This window comes from Antrostomus carolinensis, unplaced genomic scaffold (assembly GCF_000700745.2).
Source record: "Antrostomus carolinensis isolate BGI_N321 unplaced genomic scaffold, ASM70074v2 scaffold29641, whole genome shotgun sequence".
In the NCBI taxonomy this organism is placed as follows: Eukaryota; Metazoa; Chordata; class Aves; order Caprimulgiformes; family Caprimulgidae; genus Antrostomus; species Antrostomus carolinensis.
Window position 1 is genome coordinate 31,374 of NW_010292542.1, and position 23,007 is coordinate 54,380.

Here is a 23,007-nt window from a genome sequence, read left to right on the forward strand (position 1 = left end):
GTAGACCCTCATGTGTGGACCTCAACCGTCACTTTTAGTCTCTTTACTTCTAGCTGTTATGTTTGCAAATAAAAAAAAAAATAGTGCATTATACTGGCTGAAAGGTGAGACAGCCCATAGTAGGAGCTGGGATATATTGTTGCTTTTTAAAACCCCATGACATTGAGCCAGCCTGACTATTACTGATTTTTAATCATGTTTTGGTGACCAGAAGCCTGATGCACCTGAGTGAATGTCAGCCTATATGTGAATGTTAACAGCCATAGTTTGCTCACTTTTAAACCAGATATGGAAATAGGTAAAAGCAAGCCAAAATATGTTGCATCTGTCCACCAACACCAGGCTAAATGACATGTTAAGAGTTGTGGATTGATTTTGCTGAGCATTGTCTGTTGTTTGTTTCTTTTCTGGGGACTAAAATACAGGACCAACCATTTCTATGTGTTTGTTTTCTTATAGGCCCTCATGTCCTTGTTTGTCCTCTCCTCCAAAGATGGCTGGGTGAACATCATGTACGATGGTTTGGATGCTGTGGGCATTGACCAACAGGTAAATGTCCTGCAGAGTCCATATGTGTTGCTCTCAACAAGTCTCATGCCTGAGTGACTGATGTTTCTGAAGTCCCAGGAAGGAGCAGAGCTATAGGACTTTCTTAAGGTCCTGGCTGCCCATTGGGTGCCAAGGTTTTCCATTCTCCACTGAGTACCTTTTACAGTGGTTGTGTCCCATGTAGCACACAAACAAGCACTGTTGGGGTTTTTAATTAGAATGATGCTACTTGAGGAGGACCACATGTGCCATTGCACTGTGGCTTCACAGAAGGCATGATGAACAAGAGCAAACTCACATGAGATGGGAAACAACCAGGGTTGTTATGAAAGAGTCATTGTTAAGCTTGTGTGTTATGTGGTATTTGCAAAGTCAAGAGTCTTAGATGAATAGCACCCCATCATAGCTACAGTAAGACTTTGTACTTAATCGTCCCCTGCTTCTGAAGATCACGTAACAACTGAGAAACATTAACCATGAGCCTTCATCTCAAAAATAAATAAATAAATAAATAAATAAATAGCTGGAGCCTGTGTTTAACTAATATGATCTCACAGGTAGGATGGTGGCCATCCACTGAGATTTATCTTAAGCTGTATGAAATAAATACCAAACTAATTACATCCTGTAAGCCAACTTACGGAGGCTAGGATGGGTTTGACAACAAAATTCTAGTCAGTGAGAAAGTGAATTAAAGGAAACTGGTTTGGGAAAAATCTCCTAACTCCTCCCAGCCTTCTCCTTCTCCCTGCAAAAGTGGACTGTACTGTCTTGTTGCTACAGAGTGCCCCAAATCCTGACTTACGCACATCTTGTCTATGCCACTTCTCTCTTTTTTTTTTTAATTTCCCACCTCACCAGCCTATCCAGAACCATAACCCTTGGATGCTTCTCTACTTCATCTCCTTCCTGCTCATCGTCAGCTTCTTCGTGCTCAACATGTTTGTGGGGGTAGTGGTGGAGAACTTTCATAAGTGCCGACAGCACCAGGAGGCAGAGGAGGCTCGGCGTCGGGAGGAGAAGCGGCTGAGACGCTTGGAGAAAAAGCGCAGGAGTAAGGAGATGTACCTGTCTGGTCGGTAGACTGCGTTACAAACCAAAATCTTTCTGAGCCCTGCCTGCTCCCAAAGCAAGACTTTCATTTTCCTTTGGTTTTGTTTCCATGGGATTCAAGAGGCTGTTTTGCTTTATTACCTCTTTGGCAGTACCTTAAGTCTTGGGTTGCCAACACCTTGGAATTGTCCTCTACAAGCCTGATGTAAAGCATTACCTGTTTACTTAACTGGGGAGAAAATCCTCCTCCAAGCAGAGTCCTCTAGCACACTCTGCAAGGCAAAAGTGTCCCAAGCACCAAGTGGGAGCTCGCGATGTGGCTGAGGGATGCAGTGAGTAAACAGCTGCAATGCTTACCGTGTGCGTGAAGGCCAGTCCCCAGGGTAACCCTGTGACTTAACGTGTTGCTTGCGTCTTGATGATGGTGGTGGTTTTGATTTATTAATTCTTTTCTTAGACAAAATAATTGCGATGCTTTTTGGAGTCCTAGCGCATGGCCCCGCATGCCAGAAACATGCTGCATGAGGGAATGAACAAACCGACAGCCCTGGGGAAAGGAATGGAGCCCCAAGATGGGGCTGTCCAGAAAATTGTTCTCTGGAAGATGTCCATTACAAGAGATGCTTGCCCCATCACAGGCTTGGGGAGCCCTTCACTGCTGGGCAATGTGCTGGGACTCAAATTTGTCCTTGCAAACAGTCTATGTGGAAATACTGGCCAGATGCAGGGTCCTTAGGGTGCAACAAAAAGGCTTTAGCTGAAATCTGTTTCTTAGTGGATCTAGTAGGGACCATCAAACCAGACTAGAAAAACACCTGAGCTTGTGCTCCTTTCCTGACCCAAACCTTTCCAGGGGTTCTCATGTATTAATTCTCACCTCCACTGCTCCTTGGCAGGCTCCACCAGGGACAAGCTGCCTATAGCATCTGGTGGGGATTCCCAGGGAAACTGCCAGGAAACCAGCCACACCGACTTCCCAGCCAGTTTAAGTGAAGAGGGATGGCCTGCATTAGGTGCTGGCAAGCATTGTTTAGAAGTAAGTGAGGGAACATGGCTCAGCCACTGTGATCAAAGATCAGCTTAGTCAGGGATAAGACTTGAGTGCTTCTGGCCGTGCTTGCTGCAGCAGTCCTGTGGCTCTTTGCCTAGTGCTGTGCTGCCTTGTGTCATTTCCTGGAAGGACCTAATATCTCGCTGTGATGAATGGCTAGTTGTCTCCCAGATATCAAACTGGAGGTATCCATTTTCAGCTGGGAAAACTGCAGTTAGATCGAATAGTCTTAGACCTGGCTCTAAGGACGTGGCAGTCAGAAGCTTTGCTAGTAGGAACCCCAGCCCATTTCCTCCATCCATCCACATGTGAGTCAGGAGGCAGGCAGCTGCATCCCTCACAGCTCCTCTCCTGCTCTTGTGGTCCTCTCCACTAGAGCCTAAACAGCACTAAACATCTGCCCTGTGGTCTCTGCAGGGCCTTAATGACAGATTGACCTGATACCACAGTGAAGGCCAAACCCATTTCATTTTAGCTAGTTGGGAGTTAAGTAGCTGAGTTAAAATGAAATCCAGATCAAACTAGCTAGCTGCAAACAGACATTGAATCTCTTCAGAGATTTAGAAGAGTTGAAATGCAATTTCATTTCCATTTTCCCATTTTGGTTTGGGGGTTTGAGGTTCCAGCTAGGATTAGAAGTGGAAGGCAGCATTTCCAGCACAGTAAGAGAAATCGGTTTCAGGCTGTCAAGAGCTCTCCTGCTTGTGCAGTATTTCTACCTCAATGTGCTGACCCAAGAAGACATTCAGATAAACTCAAAGTTTATATGCAATTAAAAGAAGAACACAACTTATTTGCAAAGAACATGAAGCATCCTTAGAGAAGATAGACGGGGGCACAGGTAAGGAGGGATAGCGGTTCCTGATTAGTAAGTAAATCCTATCACAAGCCTGTCTGTGGCTCACCAAAAAGAGCCGGTCCCTGTCAAAGTGATGGACACTGTTACATTGCCCCTTTTCATACAGTTATCTTGAAGGACAGAGTCAAGGAGATATTTCAGACCACAGACCCAGGCATTGCACAGATGTGGGTTGTAACATTTCACTGAGAGCACACAGGGAGGAGGACAGCTTTCTGGAAGGCGATCAAGTCTAATATAGCAACTGAGAGGCTAAACGTTTGGCCATGTGCTGGGCTTCCAGGAGGTTACCTCGGATCATCTTTCTCTGAGGTCTCCTACCTGCCTCTGTTCAGCATGGACAGCTTGGCATCCAAATTTGAGTTGTTAACAAGGTGAAATCAAATATCTGATACATGTTTTGGAAGATTACTATTTATATTTTAATAGATTTTTTTTTTTTTTATTCAAATGGGAGGAGTTTTCACCTCCAGGGTAATTTAGAAGATGATGGAATTGGTGAAAAAACATGGCAGACTCAGAAAGATGTGAGATGTTGGTACCGTGCGTGGCAGAATCTCTGTGGGGGAGTGTGTGTGCACATGCCAGCATGGGATGCTGCACGGTGACAGCAGGCTGGCCAGCTTTTCATGTGCCCCAGTGCTGTGTGTCTCACCCATATGGAGGAACAGTGAGAGGTTGGTCCCCACAGGGCAGGGTGGGCACAGGAGACCAGTGGAGAAGCAAGGAGCCTGCGTTGGGAAGCCTAGCAGGGAGCCCTGCTTTTACTTCACTTGCCATTTCTAGCATTTGGCCTGAAGATGTTCTAGAGAGGAAAAATTAGTGCTGTTAACAAGAGTAAAACCCAGCACAGCTAACAGATGTGCTGTCTGAGCAACACCCATCCATCTGGACTCACGGTGTCTGCCTGGCATCTTGTCTTTGTGTCCTGTCTCCTGTCTGTAATGTCCTCTGTGTGTAGCAACCTTGTGTGTGTTTCTGTGTATTGAGGTCTTTGGGCATCTCTAGGTATCTACACACACAGAAACACACCCTTTAGCCAGAGTAGGCTTGAGCTCAGGCCTGGAAATGGGTTAAACCTCAGCTCATCAGTGCCTGGATGGTCCCATCCAAGCTGGCTCTGGGTATGAATCCCAGGTTCTGCAGGTTGGGTCCAGGATTTTGACCCTGTGTGCAGAGCTACGAGCCTGGCAGAGGGATTGGTCTGTGGAGGACACAGTCCTGCAGCAGGACACAGCTCCTTCATCAGACCCCGTCCTGGTGGAATGGGAAATCATTGTGTGTTCATTTTGGGGATACTTCTCACACCTTTCAGGAGCCTGGCAGGAAGGTCCCTCTCAGCCCACATCTCTGCTGTCAGACACCACCCCAGAACTTTCCAAAAAGTTTCTTCTTTCCCATCTGAGGGCCACTATCATGAAGGGATTAGGACCTCGTGGCCCTTGTCAAAGTGCCTTGACTCTCTGCTCCTGTAACAAGCATCATTTGAGGCACTGGCACCAGAGCTCATGGACCCAACATGTCAGCAGAGCCCAGCCTTCAAGACTGGGCTGCAATAAACTCAGCTGAGGCCAGGACCAGCGCTGAAGAAGGCACTGGGTTTGCCAGTTAACTCTGCTCACGTGAGAAGAGAGGGCAGGGGTTTGAATACACCATAGAAATGCATCGATGTGATTTTAAAAGGAGAACTGCACAAGATACTTTTGCATGTGAAGGTAAAAATTCGAGATAATCTAGAATACTTTTCTGACACAGTCACTACCTCCATCCTCTGTATCTACTCGGTAAATTAGTGTAGTGTAATTTAATAATCCTGCAGCTTCTAACCTTTTAATGAGGTTCTCAGAAGACACAGACTGAAATCAGCTTCCCTAGATTAAAGTTTTTGATTAAAACCACATGAATCGGCTTGATCTCCTCTGCATTCAGGATACGGGGGCCAAATCCAACCCGCCTGTATCTGCTGTGAAGCCAACAGCTGGTGGCCCACTGAGCAGAGCATGATGTCAGGTCCAGGACAGGCAGTACCCTGGGTTTCAAAGGCTGCAAGCAGGGTCTGGGTGACACTGCGTGCCAAGAGCAGTGCAGGTGACACTGGAAAAGCTGGAAATGCCTGACACAGCCCAGGGGGGGAACTTAGCCCTGAGTAGTGTCCCTGAGTCACTGGTCCATGGGAAGACCCCCAAGAAACTAAGAGCTGAGAAAAGGCAAATGCTTTTTCCTGATGTCCATTCTGTACGAGAGCAGCATGGCCACAGCCACAGCATTTCCCAACGCAGAGCTGAGCATCTGGGTGTTGTAGAAGGAAGAGGCTAGTTGTGTTTTAAGACCCAGCAGAGATGCCTTTCAGAGCAGCGGCTGCAAGCTTTTCTTCCTCTCTACGGGTGAGCAATCATGGGCAGCACCCAGTGGGATTTAAATTAGTCCATCCTCTCAATGCTACAACCATCTCTGTATCCAGCAGAAACATTTGAGCTGTAACTAAAATTTTGGGCACTGCATAGCTGAGTGTTTAGTATTTCCAACTAGGGAATTATCAAACCATCTTGCTTATTTTTCCAGGCAGCTGCAGGTATAGAGCTACTCTGTGCCAAGCATGCATATAAACCCATTAGGGCTTTCTAATGTTTCATGCAGAGGAGAATAACGGAGGAGCTGTAGCTAGCAATTGTAATGCCAACCTAAATGCTTTTAAGCTAGGAGACAGTGCTTCATTAATTTTCATGTCAGCAGAATCCCAAGCAAAGAAGTTTAAATACTCTGCAGAGAGGTGAGGTTCAAGCATTAGCCAACATCTAGAATTGAGGGTGAGAAAGAACTGTGGTTTTCTTTTTGCATATGTTTGATAGTTTCTCCTTTCCCTCCTGCATTTCCACTAATTCAAATTATCAGCTGCAGGGATACTTGTCTGTGTTAGATACAAATCTATTAGTTGGCTGATTGGAGTCTCATCCCAGAAACCATTTCCCTGGAGAAGCCAGGCACAGGTTGCATTTTGCCTGCTGTAATTAATGATGTATTAGATCTCCCCTGTCTGCTGTGCCCACATCCCCGTGGTCCACTGTTCTTTTCATATAGGTTCTGCAGACCCCACATCTCTGGTTGAGCAGGCTGTAGCAGTAGGTGTGTGCAGTGAACACTTACACCCAAACTGAGGAGAATAACATAGTATGTTCACATTGAAAGCTAAAAATGTGTGTCTGAAAGGAGGTCAGAGCCACCTGACTGAAGTAAAACTGTTCCTCAAGGGATCAGGGATGAAGAGTGACCCAGCAGAGCTGGGAACCTTGGAGCTCTGAAACACAGTCTCCCTCCTGCTCGGAGGAGGTGAGAGCTGCAGTGAAGCTGTGCGGCTGATTTCTCACTGCTTCCACCCTGCTGCAACCCCTCTGCCTTCCCGGGATCGCCCCAGCCTAACACCAGCATCACCGAGAGCAGAAGCTGGCCTGTCCTTCCTGCACCCCCTGCTCACTACCGTAGCCTGGCATGAGCGGTATCTCCTCTAATGGACATTGCATGGGTCACTGCACCGAGCATGCCAGTGTTGTTGCATGTGTTTCAAAGCGTTGTCAACTTGATCCCAGACTGTCCTTGTGTGTGTGTCCCCTCAGGAGAAGTTTCTTTTTCATCTGTTAAGCTGGCTGTAGGGATGTAGTGCATCCTAAATGAGTAAGGCATTTCCTAGAGCTCCCTCATCCCAGGTTAAGTTTATCCCAAGTTTAATGAGCAACCAGTTGCCCAGGCATAGCCAGCACTGAGCACTGGCAGAGTGTGCAGACACACACCTCTGAGATGCTTTCACTCAATAAAACAGACCCATCTTTATGGCTGGGTGGTTCGTTCTTATTATTTGTGTATCCAGCCCATGTTCAGAGAGAGCTCTGCTGCTGACAGGCAGCCTACAAGGTTTTCTGATCAGCAGCATTACAGTGGGAAATGTCTTCTTGTGATTATGCTTTAGAATTACATAAGTAGTTTATGAAACATGATAAACACCTGATCTTTTACTGAGTAATTAATTAATGGCTGCATTTGGGCAGGTTAGAGAGCAGTTGCAGTCACCTGCAACCTGTTTTCCTCATGCAATGCTAGCCAGTGCGTTCACACACCGCCCATCACTGCTGATATTCTGCTGAGATCCATTAATCAACCATTAGTCATTAATAAATAGTCCCTTAATATAACATTTGACTATTTGGGGTATTCTCATACATCCCAACAAGGAGGTATGAGATACAACAATGATTTTTTTGCATTCCCAAGAAGACATTTCAAAAAAAAACAAACCCAAAAGTATGTTGTAATCCTGAATACACATGAAAGCACTTGGTACAGACTTAAATATTATACAGCAGTGTTTTTATTATTATATTTTAGATGCACTGGAAGATTAGCCAAGCTCAGTAGCAAAGACAGCTCTAGCAGTCCAAAATGAGTGGTAGAACTAAGGCACATGAAAGCAACAGAAAAATGTATTCAAAAACAATTGTGTTTGCTTTCATCTTGTTTTACCACACCTGTTAGCAGAAAAAAAATAAGTCTAGGTGACCCTGGTCAGAAGGAAATGTTTTTCAAATGCCTCTATTCCACTTTTAACTACAGAAAAAAATAAGAGTTGAAAGAGAGCAACAGATTAAGTTTCGCTTTATCCAATTTATTTTAGGGTTTTGGACTCTAATCTGGCAGCAGTTGCACTACCAAAAAAAAAAAAAAAAGAGAAAAAAAAAGAAAAAAAAAAAAGAAAAACCAGATTTCAAGAGTCACTCCATCTGAAAGATATTAGCAAGATGAGAGGAGTGCAAGATGTATTTCAGGAGGGCACTGAGTACTTTTGAACTTATTTCCCTCCTTATATTGAAGGTGAAGCAACTCCTTTTTCCCAGCTCCTCATGCATTTAAAGCCAAATTGCTGAAACATTTGCAAAAAAAACCCCTCTTTCTGTTAAGAGCTAAACCTGCTCTGACTTCATATGACCTAACATGTCTATGCCACCTTCAAAATCTACGGTAATGCTGATTTTGGCCTTAAGTGCACTCTTTGAATATTTATATTTCTTAAGTTTGAAAAGAATTTGAGTCCATCTGAGTGCCCACAGCCGTCTTGTGATCACAGACTAATTTAAGAGAGACACACACAGTAAATACAGCTGTGATACAAGACAGTGTCCAAACACTCTCCTTTGGAACAGCCCCGGAAACTTGGACATGTGCTGAAATTGCCCCATTTCAAAGAGAAGAAAGGAAGAGTCATGACCAGAGGTAGAGATGTAAAATTCATGTGGTCGTAGCCTGAATGTTTTTTTAGATGCAACCATGCCCTTGGTTTTATATTTCCAGAGGAGCTTGTGCTGATAACCATTGTAGAGACAAATGCTGAGCACCCTGCTCCATTGCTGTTGATGTTCTCCTGTGTGCTACTAACTCTCAAGCATGTGCCCTACTTTGCCACAGGCATCGCTATGATTTCTTTAGACCTTTAAAATTCACCAAAACCCTTCTGTCACAGAAGCTGAGCTCAGGTTATGTTCTTCTCTGGTGTGGAACACGCCTGACGTCAGCAGATGCATATGGGAGTCCAGACCAATGAGACCTGCCCTAAGCCTTCCCTCTAAACTGGAGTTGAATGTTTCCTGGGTTTGAAGCTTTTTCTCTTGGCTTTGGGTCTCATTTCCATCCTGCTTCTCACCCTTCCTGGTTTGTGACAAGGGTCCCATTAAGTAAAAAGATTGTCCTCTAGCCTGAGAAAGAGCAGTAAGAACAGAGAATCTGGGAGAAAAACAGACCTGATTCTTAAAATTCTGGAGGTCCTCCTGTAGGCACCAGAGGTTTGGCTCAGCCTGATAACCCCACTATGGTTCTTGGAGGTTCTAGGTGGAAGTATTTGGCCATTTCACATGGCTTCCTTGAATCAGTTCTCCCACGTGTCAAATCTGGACATGGTGATGGCTGCCAACCATGCAGCAGGGCCTGTGTTCATTGCATTGCCTTTCTTTCTCTTTTTCTGCAGAAGCCCAACGCAGACCTTACTACGCTGACTATTCCCCAGCGCGGAAATACATTCACACCCTCTGTACCAGCCACTATCTTGACCTCTTCATCACGTTCATCATTGGGGTCAATGTCATCACTATGTCAATGGAGCACTACAACCAGCCAAAGGTAAGAGCCATCCATCGATGTGTTGGCCGTGAAACACAGCAGTGTTGGGGTTGCAGAGGACCTGAGGACCATTCACTCTTCCCTTGGGATACCGTTGACCAGCAAGGTCTGCAGCCAGCCCTGCTTCCCTGGTGTTTGAAAGCCTCAGCATTGCAATCCATCTAACTCTAGGCCAGCTCTACCAGTCAGGAGTCACTTACTCCAGCCAAAAACTTGATTTCCCTGATCTTGCATAAAAAACCCAGAGAATAAGGCAAACGGAAAGTGAACTAAACTTTTACGAGGAAAAGACCAGTCCAAATATTTCCTCTCCTGATCCCAGCTGTGACTGACCCTCAGACTGTAAAACAGTCCAGAGGTTTAGAATATTCCATTAACAGATAGAAACGTGAAGTGAATGCCTGCACAGCAACATTTCTTTTCCTCAATGAATTTCAAATAAACCAACTCTTAAGTACAACTTTTCTTTATCTATCATAAAATCCTTTTTTCCCAAGAAAACCTTTGGCATAAATCATATAGCCTGTCCATTTGTCACATATATTAATCTTCCATCACTTTATAATTCACAGAGCTCTAGGCTCAGTGTTTACTTTTCTAGTATTGCATGGTCTGCCAGTTAACCTGCAAATGCCTCCTGGAAGCTAAACCAGAGGGGCACCAAGCCACAGGGTAACACCTCTGTGGTTTACACCAGTTGACTGTGTGCTGTTCTGCCCCCATAATTCCTTTGCATAACAGCTTTTGTTTTGCATGTAAATGTTATTTATCCAGGTTAGGTCTTATTTATACTTGTTTTATATTCATGTAAAACAACCATGGTGAATGCAAACCATCATAAATGATGAGAGAGTTCAGGCTCAGGCAGTGTGTGCTTCAGATGAAATAGTAAATTGTCCCACAGTCTTTTAAGTTGCTATTTTATTTTAGGCACTGGAATAAAAATAGGGATAGTAGAGCATTGAGGAATGCCAACATCTGAAGAACTTTCAGCTGTTGTTCCCAAAAAAAAAATCCGTGCATGGTCATCCCACATATCTGGGGTCAGCAAAGCACAATCATCACACAAATGTGACGAGGAGAACTTTCCTGTGGCCTGAGGCTTCTGCTGTCAACGAAGCAGACGTTGCTTTGGAGACTCCTCCACTGCATTTTATTTCTAATTGTGTCTATTTTGATATTCATTGCTGTCATTTTCTTATTGCAAGAGACCTATGCTACACTTAACTAAATTCCCCTTCCCTCCCTCCTCTCCCCAAATCCCTACCCAACCAAAGAGCTGTTTCACTCTGCAACTATCTATTTTAAGGTCCCAGCAAGATTCTTTTGCTATTGTTGGCCTACAGTTCCAATGAAATCCATTATAAACACTCATCATCTTCAAGTATAAACACTGTGGATTCCTGACTTCCGAGAGCAGCTCTATAGAGAGCGTGAACATTGCACCAAATATGGACATACTTTGCTCAACTCTAGAGATATAACATTTTTCAAAAAGGCAAGATTTAATCCATCTCCACCATTAGTTATTTTTTTCTGAGTGTTTGAAGCGAAGCTGTTGTCCTCAGGATTGCCATGCTGGAATAAAGAAATGATCCATCAAGTGTTTTATTCTACCTAAGGCTAGGCAGTTCAGAAGAAGTAAACTTTATTACGTGGGGAAAGGGTAAAATTTTTATTCTGACCCAGACTGAACTATTTGTGCACTGAAGTTGGAGAATTGATAGCTCCTGACATTTTTAGCATGAGTGGTGTTAGTGCTCATGAGGTTTTTGTTTGCATCAGTGTCTAATCCTTTATTTGAGTTCTGCTGTGTGATTTAGTGCGGTTTTGTAACTGAGCTCTGCAAGCTGTTATGACTTTACTTCTTACATCTCTGTGCTTGTGCCACCCTTGTGCCTGCCAGTCCCTCTCCAGGAGCTCAAGGGAAGGCTAGCTTGGGCTGCTCTAACTGGTGTCTCTCTTTTCAGTCCCTGGATGAAGCCCTCAAGTACTGCAACTATGTGTTCACCATCGTTTTTGTGTTCGAGGCAGTTCTGAAGTTGGTGGCATTTGGTTTTCGAAGGTTCTTTAAGGACAGGTGAGAGTTTTTTAAAGTCCTGTGCAGTTGGGATAGAGCTGTATTGACCCAGTTTCAAAGCCAGATGCTGAGTAAATGTAGCATTACTATGATTGTACTACATGCTGTGTGCAAGGAAGAGCAAAGGGCTGTCTCTCCATGGGTGCAAACTTTATAGTGTAGGAACTAAAAATTCTAAGAACTGCTGGTACTGCTTTACAGAAGAAATTCAGGAAATCTCACAAAATTCTAGATACATTCTATCTGCTTCTCCACCAGATCTGACCAGCTCAGCTTAGAGATCAGAAACAATCTGATGCCATCAATCCAGTCCTCAAAAAAGTAGTTCTGGCAACTTAAGGTCACAATGTTCCTCAGAACAAGTCTCCTTTGCAGTCCAAACCAGTCCTTTGGTAGACTGGTGGCTTTGTAAAGCTTTTGGCAAGGACAGAAGTAGTTGTGTTCAGCCCCACTGCCTTCAGATCCCAGCTGCAGAGACCTACAGATCCCGTTCTGCCTCACATTTAGCCAGAAGTAAATGCTTATGGAAGCATGTTGTGGTCTGGTGACTTGCTGGGGAACAGGGTAAGACTGGACACTTTTCCACAAGATCAGCTTGGTTGCTTCATTTATCCTGAGTGGTTGAAAGCTGCTATGAGCAATACTACTGATGAGAGAAATTGTGTAGGAAGGACACTCAGTTTCTTCACATCTTACTGTCTCCTAGTGCTGGTGTGGAATGAGTTCTACAAGTGTTAGGCTATAAATCAGTGAAGATATTCAAGTGGAGTAATTCAAGAGACAGGTGACATAGCATGGGAGCAGCTGTATTGGATCACATCAAAGGTCCCTCTAGCCTAGTATCTTGTCCCTGAAAGTGGCTCCAAGTGGATAGAAGGGGGGTGATAGGGACCGGGAAGTAGGCAGGGACATTTCCCAGTCACAGCTTACAACAGCTTGTGGCGCAGAGGCTGTCTGTGCCGGCTGCAGTGAGCTGATTTTGTACCATGTGGAATATCATGAGCCCAGATATGAGAGAGGAGAGGCATTTGGGATTTGTTTGTGCTTGTTATTAACAGATAATTTTCTCCTCTTGGGTGTCTGTCCACATATGGTTGTTGGTTTGTTGGGTTGGTTTTTTTTCTATCCTTCCTCTCTTCGCCTGTTAGGTGGAATCAGCTGGATTTGGCCATAGTTCTCTTATCGATTGTGGGAATCACACTGGAGGAGATTGAGATGAATGCTGCACTGCCCATCAATCCTACAATAATCCGCATCATGCGAGTGCTGAGAATAGCAAGAGGTATGACCTGCTCCGTAGGTCTCCAGCCATCCCTCCAGACACGTCAGGAAATGGTTTGGCCATTTGTTCTTCTAGTCCTGTTGTTTCAGTTCATCTTATGAACAGTTAGGTGATGAGGTGGCAAAATGTCAATTCAGCAGCAAGCTGGGTGTGGTTTCATGGGTGTTTCCAGTCTAGTCTTCGATTGGTCTCTAATTCAAACCTGGGATCATAAACCTTTTATACTGATACCAGACAAGAGTGGGAAGCAGTGGAGAAGGGAGAGGATCAGAGCTTAAGATAATGCTCTTCACTCAAGAAGTGTTTCCCTATCACACTCCCATTTTCCTACTAGGACATGCTAGAGTTCTTCTGGCTTTTGATATGTTTACAAATGTTCTTAACATTAATTGGTGTGGGACGTGGTTGGGATGTTCCAATGATCTGTGGGCTCTGCCAGGATGCAGTGAGCTTCTCATCTGTATCAGTAGATACAAGAGAGATGTAAAGATCCCTACAAGATCTGAAGCTGGATTTCCTTCATGAGTTTTGCTTGAAATATTTCCCAGCCCTGCTGACCAGGATTTAATTCTCATTGTAGTGCTGAAGCTGCTTAAGATGGCCACTGGGATGCGAGCTCTCCTGGACACAGTGGTACAAGCACTTCCCCAGGTAAGCTTCCAGACTTCATCCATGCCCCGTTTGTTCCCCTTGGTGGACTACACCTTTTGGGCCTGGGGACAGCTCTGTGCCACCGTGTTTGGTGGGCACTAGAAGCCACCTGGGGAGGATATCAACTTTCTCTTCTGCCACCAGTGCCTTGGTGGTAGAGTTTTGCATGGCACATCCTGCTCACATAGTGTGTGTTAGATGGAGAACCAGATTGATGGGAAAAGGGTTAACGGAGAGCCAATTTTTGAAGGCAGAGCTCATAAAATACAGATTTCACTGTCAGGAAATGCAAGCACAGAGAGAGAAAGCTGTTAGGGAAAGCATTGGAAGTAGACAGCTTCCAGCTCAGCAGTTTTCTTTGTGAGACAGGCACAACCATGTTGTTGAGGACCTATTGACAGAGGAGCTGCAGACTTTAAAAGGCAAATAGGAGAGACCTTTCTGAGTTTTAAAAGCTTGAAGTAGGGTCTCAAATCACCATATTCTCATGAGCTGCAAGAGGAACAATGATGCTGCTATGCTTAATGATATTTTATAGGATCCTTCAAGTGTTCAGTTCCTCAGACCACTTTTTTATGGGTCCATTTATTTGAAAAAGGAAGGAAAGACATTTTTTGTTGAATTGCACTCTTCCAAAAAAAAAATCTAAAGAGTATCAGAAGAATTGCAAGAAGTTTAGAGTTCCTTTTTTAAAAAAACTAATACCTTAAGCTGTGTTCTGCAAGTTTGTGGGCTTGATGGTCAGAGTCCTAATCCTTCAGTCTTTAGAGTCAGCTCAGCTGCCTACACATTTCAATTTCATATATCACCAGGATCCTGTATCCCACCAGCCAGTACTGGAAACATTTACTGCCACACTTTACCCAGAAGTGAGTACCAATATGAGGTACCAGGCCATCAAGAATGAGGCAGAGGAACTCCACAGCCTCCTTCTCTGAGCTGGCAATTCAGAAGCAGCACTTTTAGGATGCACAAGCATGGTCAGACAAGTCCTTAGTTTTGAACTCCTCCAAAACATCCCACAGCTGAGTCACTGGAAGGAGCTTTATGAGACATACACTCTATTGTGTGTGTATCCTGGGATGAAAAGGGAGAGTCAGGCCTCTCTTCTCCCAGCCCCTGCCCCATAGACACAGGGAGATGGCAGCACACCATGGTGGGCAGTGACATCTTGATCAGCTTCAGCTCTCTGCAGAGGTTTCACATCTCAAAGGCAGGATGATGGCACTGTGGCTTGGCCAAAAGCAGACACCGTGTAGACATCTCTCCCAGAATATGAGTGGCCATATGAGGATCAGTAGAACTAGTACATGCAATTACTCAAATATACCCTGTGAGTATGTTGCTAAGTACAAAGAAGCCCATGATCTGTTCAAAATGAACTGGAAAACAAGGGGAATTTCTTTTTCTTGGAAAGACCCATTTACTTTTCATCGCTGCCATAAAGATGTTTCTAATCTGAGACATTTGCCCTTTGGTATTAGATTTTCTTTTCAGTGAAGGATTTTGGCTGAGACTAAAGCATGGAATTTACCAACCTGACCCCTGTTTTGGCATTTCAAGAAAACATTTGATTTGTGTCTATTTTTTTTCTTTCAAAAGCATTGTGATTACAGAGCATTTTTTTTTTTTCTCTGTCTTCTTGTTTTCTTTCCCCCCAAAACAATAGGGTGGCTGCAGGCCAGGCTTTTTGTTTCCTTGGGGTATATTTGCAGTTTACATTAAAACTAAAGTCAGTTTTAAAGGGAAATCCCCAGGGATATTCCCAGCACATCTTGTGCAGATAAAAATACCATTTTGTCCACCAGGGAAATTCAGAAAGTGAGAAATTTGGGAAGACCTCTCTGACAACAATCACTCTTCATAAAGCTACAGCTTTCATTTCAAAGGCAGGGGAAGAGTTCCTACCCCAATTAATTTAGTAGCCTAAAACCACAGCTGGAAAATCCTCGTTGAATATGTCTGCTAAGTGACAAGAAAAATGAATTTGATGTTTATTCATTAAGGTTTTAGGGGAAATTCTTTGTCTGGTGTATGTAGAATGTCCATTTATGGGCTTACCAGGACAAGGGATTGTCATTGCAGTTTCTCCTTTCTCTTTTGGGTGATTTTCATCAGCTTCCTCTTTGTTTTTATTCAGCAATAGATACAGCTTGAGTAACACTTCGAGAAGCAACTGTCCCCAGACCTGGGGTAACGTTGGCATTTTGATCCAAGATTGAAGCTGTCATAGTACAGGTTTAGTCTCCTCTTCTGGAACTTCAAATTGACCTTGAGCTGATGTTTTCAATGCAGGATGACTTCCTACCCTACTGCATCCTCCTTGTCTGGTAACCTCAGGTCCAGCAGTTCAGAGAGCTTCTCTTCCACTATCTCTCTGAAAAAAAGTGAGATGGAGTAGAGGAGAACAAATGAGGAGAGGCAAGAGAGACAGAAAGAATGGTCAGAGAAAGATCTCAAAATGGCACCTTCTTTGCCCACCCACATGCCCTCTTTGTCCCAGCAGATGTTTGGGACAGTGTGAATCAATCATCTCATTGGTGCCATCAACCGTCTGTGCTCGTGCAGCGCTGGCTTTTTCACCCACTGCTGTGCAGTCTGGAGGCAGTATCTCCTTTTCAAACAGGAATCCAAGTTTTCCAATTTCACACCTGGTTGTCCAAGAGGTTGAACTAGAAGTGGGGATTATGGTCACCTAGAAAGGCACTGCCAGCTTCAGCTCTGAAGGTGGACCTTCATGGCATATACTCTTCTGGAGAACAAGCAAAATCTGTCATGGACTTTAAAGTATGAAGTGCTAAAATCAGTAAACTTGAAATAGATCCACTGCATTAAACTGAGCAGCTAAAAAGAGCTGAGCTGGCCTGACCAGAGCTGGATTAATCACTTAGACATCACCACTGCTAATTAAGCCAGTTCACTGCTGCCATTCACAGACCAAAAACCCTCCTCTGATCGCAGAGACCTGCTCCTGGCATAACACAAGTCACTCAGCTCTGCACTCATCTTCAGCAAGTCTTTTAAAAACCACCTGATCTTATTTGAAGGATGCAAAGTGTGAGGGAACCAGCCATCCCCTATTGACGAAATACGTTCTTCTAGTATTTACTCTTTCTGCTAAAAAAAAATTGGTTTTAGTTGGAATTAGCCAAGTTTGGTTTTTGATTGGATGTAATTTTGCTCTTTTATTCTTAGAACTTCCCCTTTTTTGAGCAATAAGAAATAAAATAATCTCTTGCAGTCTGGCAAACAGCAGAACAATGAACTCCTTTAATCTCTCAATATGAAGCAGGTTTTCAAGACCTGTTTCAAGTGTTTTCCTCTTCTTGATGAGCTCTGTCCCCATTAAGGCTATATAATGAATTATACCACTCAGGCTTTAGCTGAATATTCCCTTGCTTATACATCTGGTGGCTGCCTCGGTTTTGTAAGCGACGTCTGCTCTGTAAGACTCCTGGCTGATGGGAATTCTTGAGTCCTTTTCACATCTTCTGATTTCCAAAGTACAATTCACCTTTTCTCTAGCTTGGCCTGCACTTTGCTGGGTTAAAATGCTCATTGTGAACCCATTGTAAGCGAATCCACCACCCAGCTCAGTCTGCACAGCACATCTAATATCGATTGCCAGCAAGAAAACCTGCAGTCAATGGGAAGCTGCCAGTGCTCTTTCTGATGGAGAGGACAAAGTGGAATCCAGTCCAATCACCATCCTGGCTCTGCAGAGCCAGCGATAGTAAAATGTGGAACTTTCCTATCAAAGATCTGGCTTCTTTTTCCTTCTTCTTTGTTACTTAGTTTGTGGACAGCACGTTAATTAAACACAGAAGTGTACAGTGTACCTCCTCTTTGTCTTCAAAGCTTGGAACTCCCCTCAGATGGACTCTGTGCCAAGAAAAAAGTGAAGAACTCCTTGTTCTATCAGTGCCCTGAAGGACAGAGTCTGTAGTTTGCTTCTGTCCAGGAGTTTAACTCTTTGTGGTGCTGTAACTCCTGTGCTTATCTCAACTTCAGCTCTTGAAGAGCTTTTCTGGCATTGTGTAACAGCAGTTAAGGGACAGAAACAAGAGTCTCCTTTTGCCAGATGCTGAAAACCCACAGTGATGGTGAAGCTCAGAGAGCAAGAATAGAAATATCTTACCAGCAAGCACTGCAGATGAGACAGATTCTGGAAGATGGGTATGTGTGTGCTCTGCTGCACACTGGAAAGAAGTGCAGAGATACCTGAGAGATTGGAGTAGTGAAGCAGAAGTCATTAGGTAAAGAAACCACCATCCTGCTGGCCGTTAGCACTGGTCTCCGTGGGGCTGGGTGGGTGCACAGAAAGGGGAGCTCATTCAGTTCAGCTCGTGGCCTTGTGGTTGCACCAATGAGATGATATTTAGTCTCCAAGGTGGTGTGCCTGGCCCTTTCCACTAGTCCTGGAATTCAGGCAGATGGCCTCTGTTTTCCAAGCAGACAAATGTGACCATTTTCTCTTGGGTCTAGTGCAGAAATTAGCCAGTGTTTTCCTGCTGCCAGGCTTATTGCTTTGGCTGGAGAGTGCTGGAAGGAAGATGAGGAAGACTTGTGTCCTTGGCAAGGATTGGCAGGAGCTTAGTTTTATGAGAAATTGCTCTTGACAGGCGTCCCAGGGAGCTGTGTGCATTGCCTGCGTGGACAACTGAAATGCCAAGGTGTGGGTCAGTGATGCAGAAATAATTGATGTCAGAGCAGGAGGAGGCACAAGAGGAGCTGTAGTGTGCTTCAGCCAGCCATTGCAGGAGCAGGGCAGCAGAAGACATGTATTTCATCAATGCCTTTGCCAGAGCAGGGAGCGTAGAGGCCAGCAGGATCTAGAGGGATTTGGATAGGATCACAGAGCTGACAGAGAAGTGGTAGTGTCCAGGTGGCCAGTGTCCTGTTGTACATGCTAACACAACCTGTCATGGTTGCTTTGCATCCCAGTGCCTGCAGATAGTGGCACAGGTTAGAGGTTGAACATTGATGGATCATGCAGTGGTGCTTAGCTACTGTAGTCTCACTTAGAGGGAGGCAAAAAACTAACAGCAGCGATGTCCACAAGAGCTAAAGCAGAGACAGCCTCTCCAGGCCACGCAGGGGCAGGGGGAGAAGGGTTTTGCTGGGTTTGTGGAGAGGAGGATTGTTTTCCTTGCTGCTGAGCAGGATTATTCCAGGGCTTTTGCAATGGTAGATCACAGATCCAGCTGGTATGCACTGTGGTGAAGGGTGGTAGCTCTTCACATAGGACCTCCCTGCTCCTCTGGGTGGGATGGAGGACTCTGCCTCTCTCCCCACAGCATCCCTCTGTCCCAGGCACACAGACACTTTTGTCAGCAGTTTATGACAGCTAGGATGCCAGAAAGTGAAGCTCCAGGAGGAATCACAGATACTCACCAGTGTCTCCATCTTCTCTTGTGGGTTCTCTGAGGTACTTTAGGGCACCAAGAACATCTCAAAGATGTTCTTCATCTCTGCTTCACTCCTTACAGGCTACAGCCTCCCCTCCACACTGGAGCCACGGCAAATGATGGATAGCCCCTGGCTGCCAGAGAGAGGGGTTATCTGTAGTTTTCTCTGCCCAGCCAAAGGCACCAGCCCAAGTCAGGGGGAGTCTGATAGATAAACAGAGCATGGGCTGACCTGTTCAGTGCTGCTAGAGCAGAACCACTTCTCAGAGCCTGCCTGGGTGACCGGCTGCCAAAGCTGAGCTTGCTGACCAGAGCTGGATCTCTGTCCCTGAGGCACAGTCCAGCGCAGCCATCCTAGCCTTTGGCTGCTGGAGAAATGTGCCTGGATGTGCTCCTGCCCCCTCCCATTCCTCCCAGCAACATGATTCATGCACAATCTTTTTCTTGTCATGTCCCAGTAGATCTCAGAGTGCTTTAGAGACATTAATTACCTATCCACGAGGGTATTACAAATGGGTACGTTGAGTTACTGGAGAGGAATGACTCACTCAAGGTCACAGACATACATCCAGTCTGCCTTCTCTGCTTCTCAGCAGCCCCTGGCTGACCTCGCTGCCTCCACCTCAGCCCATCTCTGAAACATGCCTTGGGTCCTTCTCTGTGCTCAGGCCTTGGTGAAGGCTGTGGGCTGAAGAGGACCTTCCTTTCCTTTCTTGAGGGACATGTACCAGAAAGCCACGGGCTAGCACTGACGAAATATTAAATCTGTCACTGACTTGTACTGATGCAGAACAGTCAGAAGATACACAAATAGACCCAGCAGTTTTGCTGGAGCACCTAAGCAAGAGTTGAGACATTTTGTTCAGCCACATTCTCTTGAGCATCAGATGTCTGAGAAACTCATGCCCGCTCCAACCTCATGAGCCACCAATTGCCTGCACGTATCCATGTGGATGCTACATCTGCAGAGGGTGGTCAGGGCAGCAGGTTGCTTTTGTGCACATGAGGAGCAACCTGATTCTTAGCTGTCACTCCAGAGCAGCTCTAGATGTCTAGTTACAGGCTAGGATGGAGTTTTAACAGTAAAGGTTGTGCCATCATCCATCCCAGGATCTCTGACTTGCTGCTGTCTCCCACATCTCTCTTTCATGCAGCCAAGTTTCCACATTAGCCAGACATTCGGTCACTTCCCAAGAGATCCTGTGCATCAGCTGAGCTTTGGAACTGCCCATGTGTCTGCTCTCAGCCAAGGGCAAATGCAGCCTTAGACACCAGCAAACACCACACCAGCAACCACGCTTCTGTGAGCATTTTTAGAGTCTGCCTCTGGCTGGGATGCCTTGAGCATAGACAGCAAATCCATGAGTGTAATCTAGTCTTTGAAGGACCAGTTATGAGACATGTTGGTTCAGTCTTGTAATTAGTCACGATCTTAAATACAAAATCTTTTACGAATGCACATTAAATAGTAGGCAAATTGTTTATGAGCTTGTGTCAGCTTCTAACATGCTTTACATGTTGAGAGATAGAGAATAGTTTTAACTGATAACCTGGTAATATCTTTGATGTTAGTCTAAATTCTTTGGAATTTCCTCAATGCCAGAAGTTTGCGGGCTGATTTATTAGGCATTAAAATAGCAGTAAAATATTCAGCTTATAGGCTTCTTTGAAAAAATTCCAAGACCCTCTTCTGCAATGCTACAACATCAGGCTTTCATTTACACTCAACCTAGAAAACTCGGTTATCACTTTTATTTTCCTTCTCTTTAATTATTTCCTCATTTACCTCCCCAGCAGCATGTGTGTGCATTTGCATGTGTGCCTGTTTTCTAATTTGCAGTCATTTTGCCTTCTAATGTCTTACAAACCACCAGTGGTCCAGCAGACATCAGTTAAGAAACACTATTCTTGTAGATGGTACATGCAGATGAAATAATCCAGACCAGCCATCCACATCGCTGTATCATCTCAATTATTCCCTAGAGTTTGGTAATAATGTTAGTGGAATTGCAAAGCTCTAGGTGTAGCAGCCAGTTTAGGTTTCGTAGCAATTACAGTCTCCACTGGGTGATTCAACTGTTCTCATTTCTTTAATACAAAAAAAAACCCACCACCCTGCTTTGGAGGTGATAGCTGTGTTAATTTTATGATAACTGGTATCATACTGATAACCTTTCTAATGAAATTAAGCAGCGTGGTCAAAATACCCAGCAACAACTGTGGCTTGTGCTGCCTCAGAGAAGAAAGCTCTCTCCAACTGTAGAGTTGACTAGAAGACACTTTGGAGATCATGAATCCTGATTACCTGAATCACCACCTAGTTCATTTTTATTTAGAGATAAAATGATGCTTGTGACACCAGGTCTAATTGGAGAGCTCAATCACTCTCTTGGTTACACGCCGATAGACACGAGGCATTTACAAGTGGCAGGGAAGGTAAATGTGACCAGAGGTAGTTGGAGGTACAATGCAGGTGGTTGGCTGGTCAGGTTACTCTGCCCTTCATGTTCTCTGCCTGAATTGCAGAAAATCTGCTCTTTGAGATGTTTTAAAGGCTTCAACCCCACGTAGTGATTGACTCCAGTGCGAATAACTGTCATGCTGTTGTTATTAAGAACCTTTGTGTTCCCTTTAGCCTCACTGCACTTGGATCACCATCCCCTTCAGCCACCTTGTGGGGCATGTTCATACCTAATAGCAGCACAGTGTTTGAACTGCAAGGTGCCCGCATTCCAGTGTGAATATATGGAATAAGGCTTTTATTTGGAGACAGTGAAAGCTGAAATAGGTAGTTGTTGTTGAGAAATATCTGTAAAGTGGCAAGGCTAGGAGAGCTTTCCATCTTACTGGAGCATATGGTCCTTTTCTGAAAGCCCTCCAGGCCAGCGAAACCTTTGAAAAATCAGGGAATTCCTTTTGTGGCTTGAGACATGTCTTGTTAAAGTCACTATCTTGAAACCCTCAGCCTTCATGTTCAGTCTCAAAACTGGCAAACAGAAGGGAAGGGCTCTTAAAATTCAAACCAGAGCACCAGGTCATGTAAACTACCAGTGCCCTGAAGTGCTGCTGAGGCTACAGCTACGAGTTGGCCAAATTACAGATGAAGGCAGGATCCTGGGTGAGTGGAAGGGTGGTGGAGAGGCACCAGCCACAGAGACTCCTTTGGATGTGGGAGCATCTGCTCTTTAACCTGGCACAGGACACTTCTCTGGGTCTATTAAAGCAGAATTGTGGAAGGTGACCAGGATATTGAAAGCCAGGGGAGATGATGATTAGCCTCTGGCCACCAGTCCCTCTTTTGCTTGTGTTTAAAATGTGATAGAGTAATTTAATTTGTGATCTCAACTTGCCTGACCCTTGTTCTGCTTTCTCCTTGTGTAGGTAGGGAACCTTGGCCTACTTTTTATGCTCCTGTTTTTTATCTATGCTGCCCTGGGAGTGGAATTGTTTGGCAAGCTGGGTGAGTAATGTGCCTGACACAATTTATTTCATCCGGTTGATGTTTATTTGGTATCTAGCTGTTTCCTTTCTTCTCTCTTTCATTCTCGGGCTTTCCTTAGCTTCACAGCTCATGGTCTAAAGATTAAAGTTTTCTCTTGATCTCAGGGTCACAGATGACACATGAGGATGTAATACAGAACCTATCTAACGTGCACACACACACACACACACATAGAGAGATTTGGCAAACACCACCCTTGGCTGTAGAGGAACTATTTACTGTTTAAATACAATTGTCCAGCATGGATATGTTCACAAAGATGGAAGTTTGCTACTTAAGACAGAACATGAGTCTGCAAAGCTGGATGGTAGTCAGATTCATGCTGGAGAGATGCCACCATAAACATGTCCCTCCTCAGAGCTTCTACCACACTCCATTAGTTTTCTGCACTTGGCTGACATTGCTCTTCCAGC

The 23,007-nt window shown here is 44.7% G+C and overlaps 1 protein-coding gene across 1 annotated transcript in view; it reads left to right on the forward strand.

Moving 5' to 3' along the window:
* The window catches only part of LOC104531950 (voltage-dependent T-type calcium channel subunit alpha-1H), a gene marked incomplete at both ends in the record, with an annotated part of 41,421 nt that extends 18,869 nt beyond the window's left edge, over positions 1-22,552 (forward strand). Inside the window, 7 exons of the mRNA XM_029087228.1 lie at positions 460-549; positions 1,411-1,624; positions 9,520-9,671; positions 11,642-11,751; positions 12,900-13,033; positions 13,614-13,684; positions 22,474-22,552. Coding sequence (XP_028943061.1) covers positions 460-549; positions 1,411-1,624; positions 9,520-9,671; positions 11,642-11,751; positions 12,900-13,033; positions 13,614-13,684; positions 22,474-22,552 — 850 coding nt within the window. The remainder of the gene's footprint in view (positions 1-459; positions 550-1,410; positions 1,625-9,519; positions 9,672-11,641; positions 11,752-12,899; positions 13,034-13,613; positions 13,685-22,473) is intronic.
* Between the last annotated feature and the right edge of the window lie 455 nt (positions 22,553-23,007).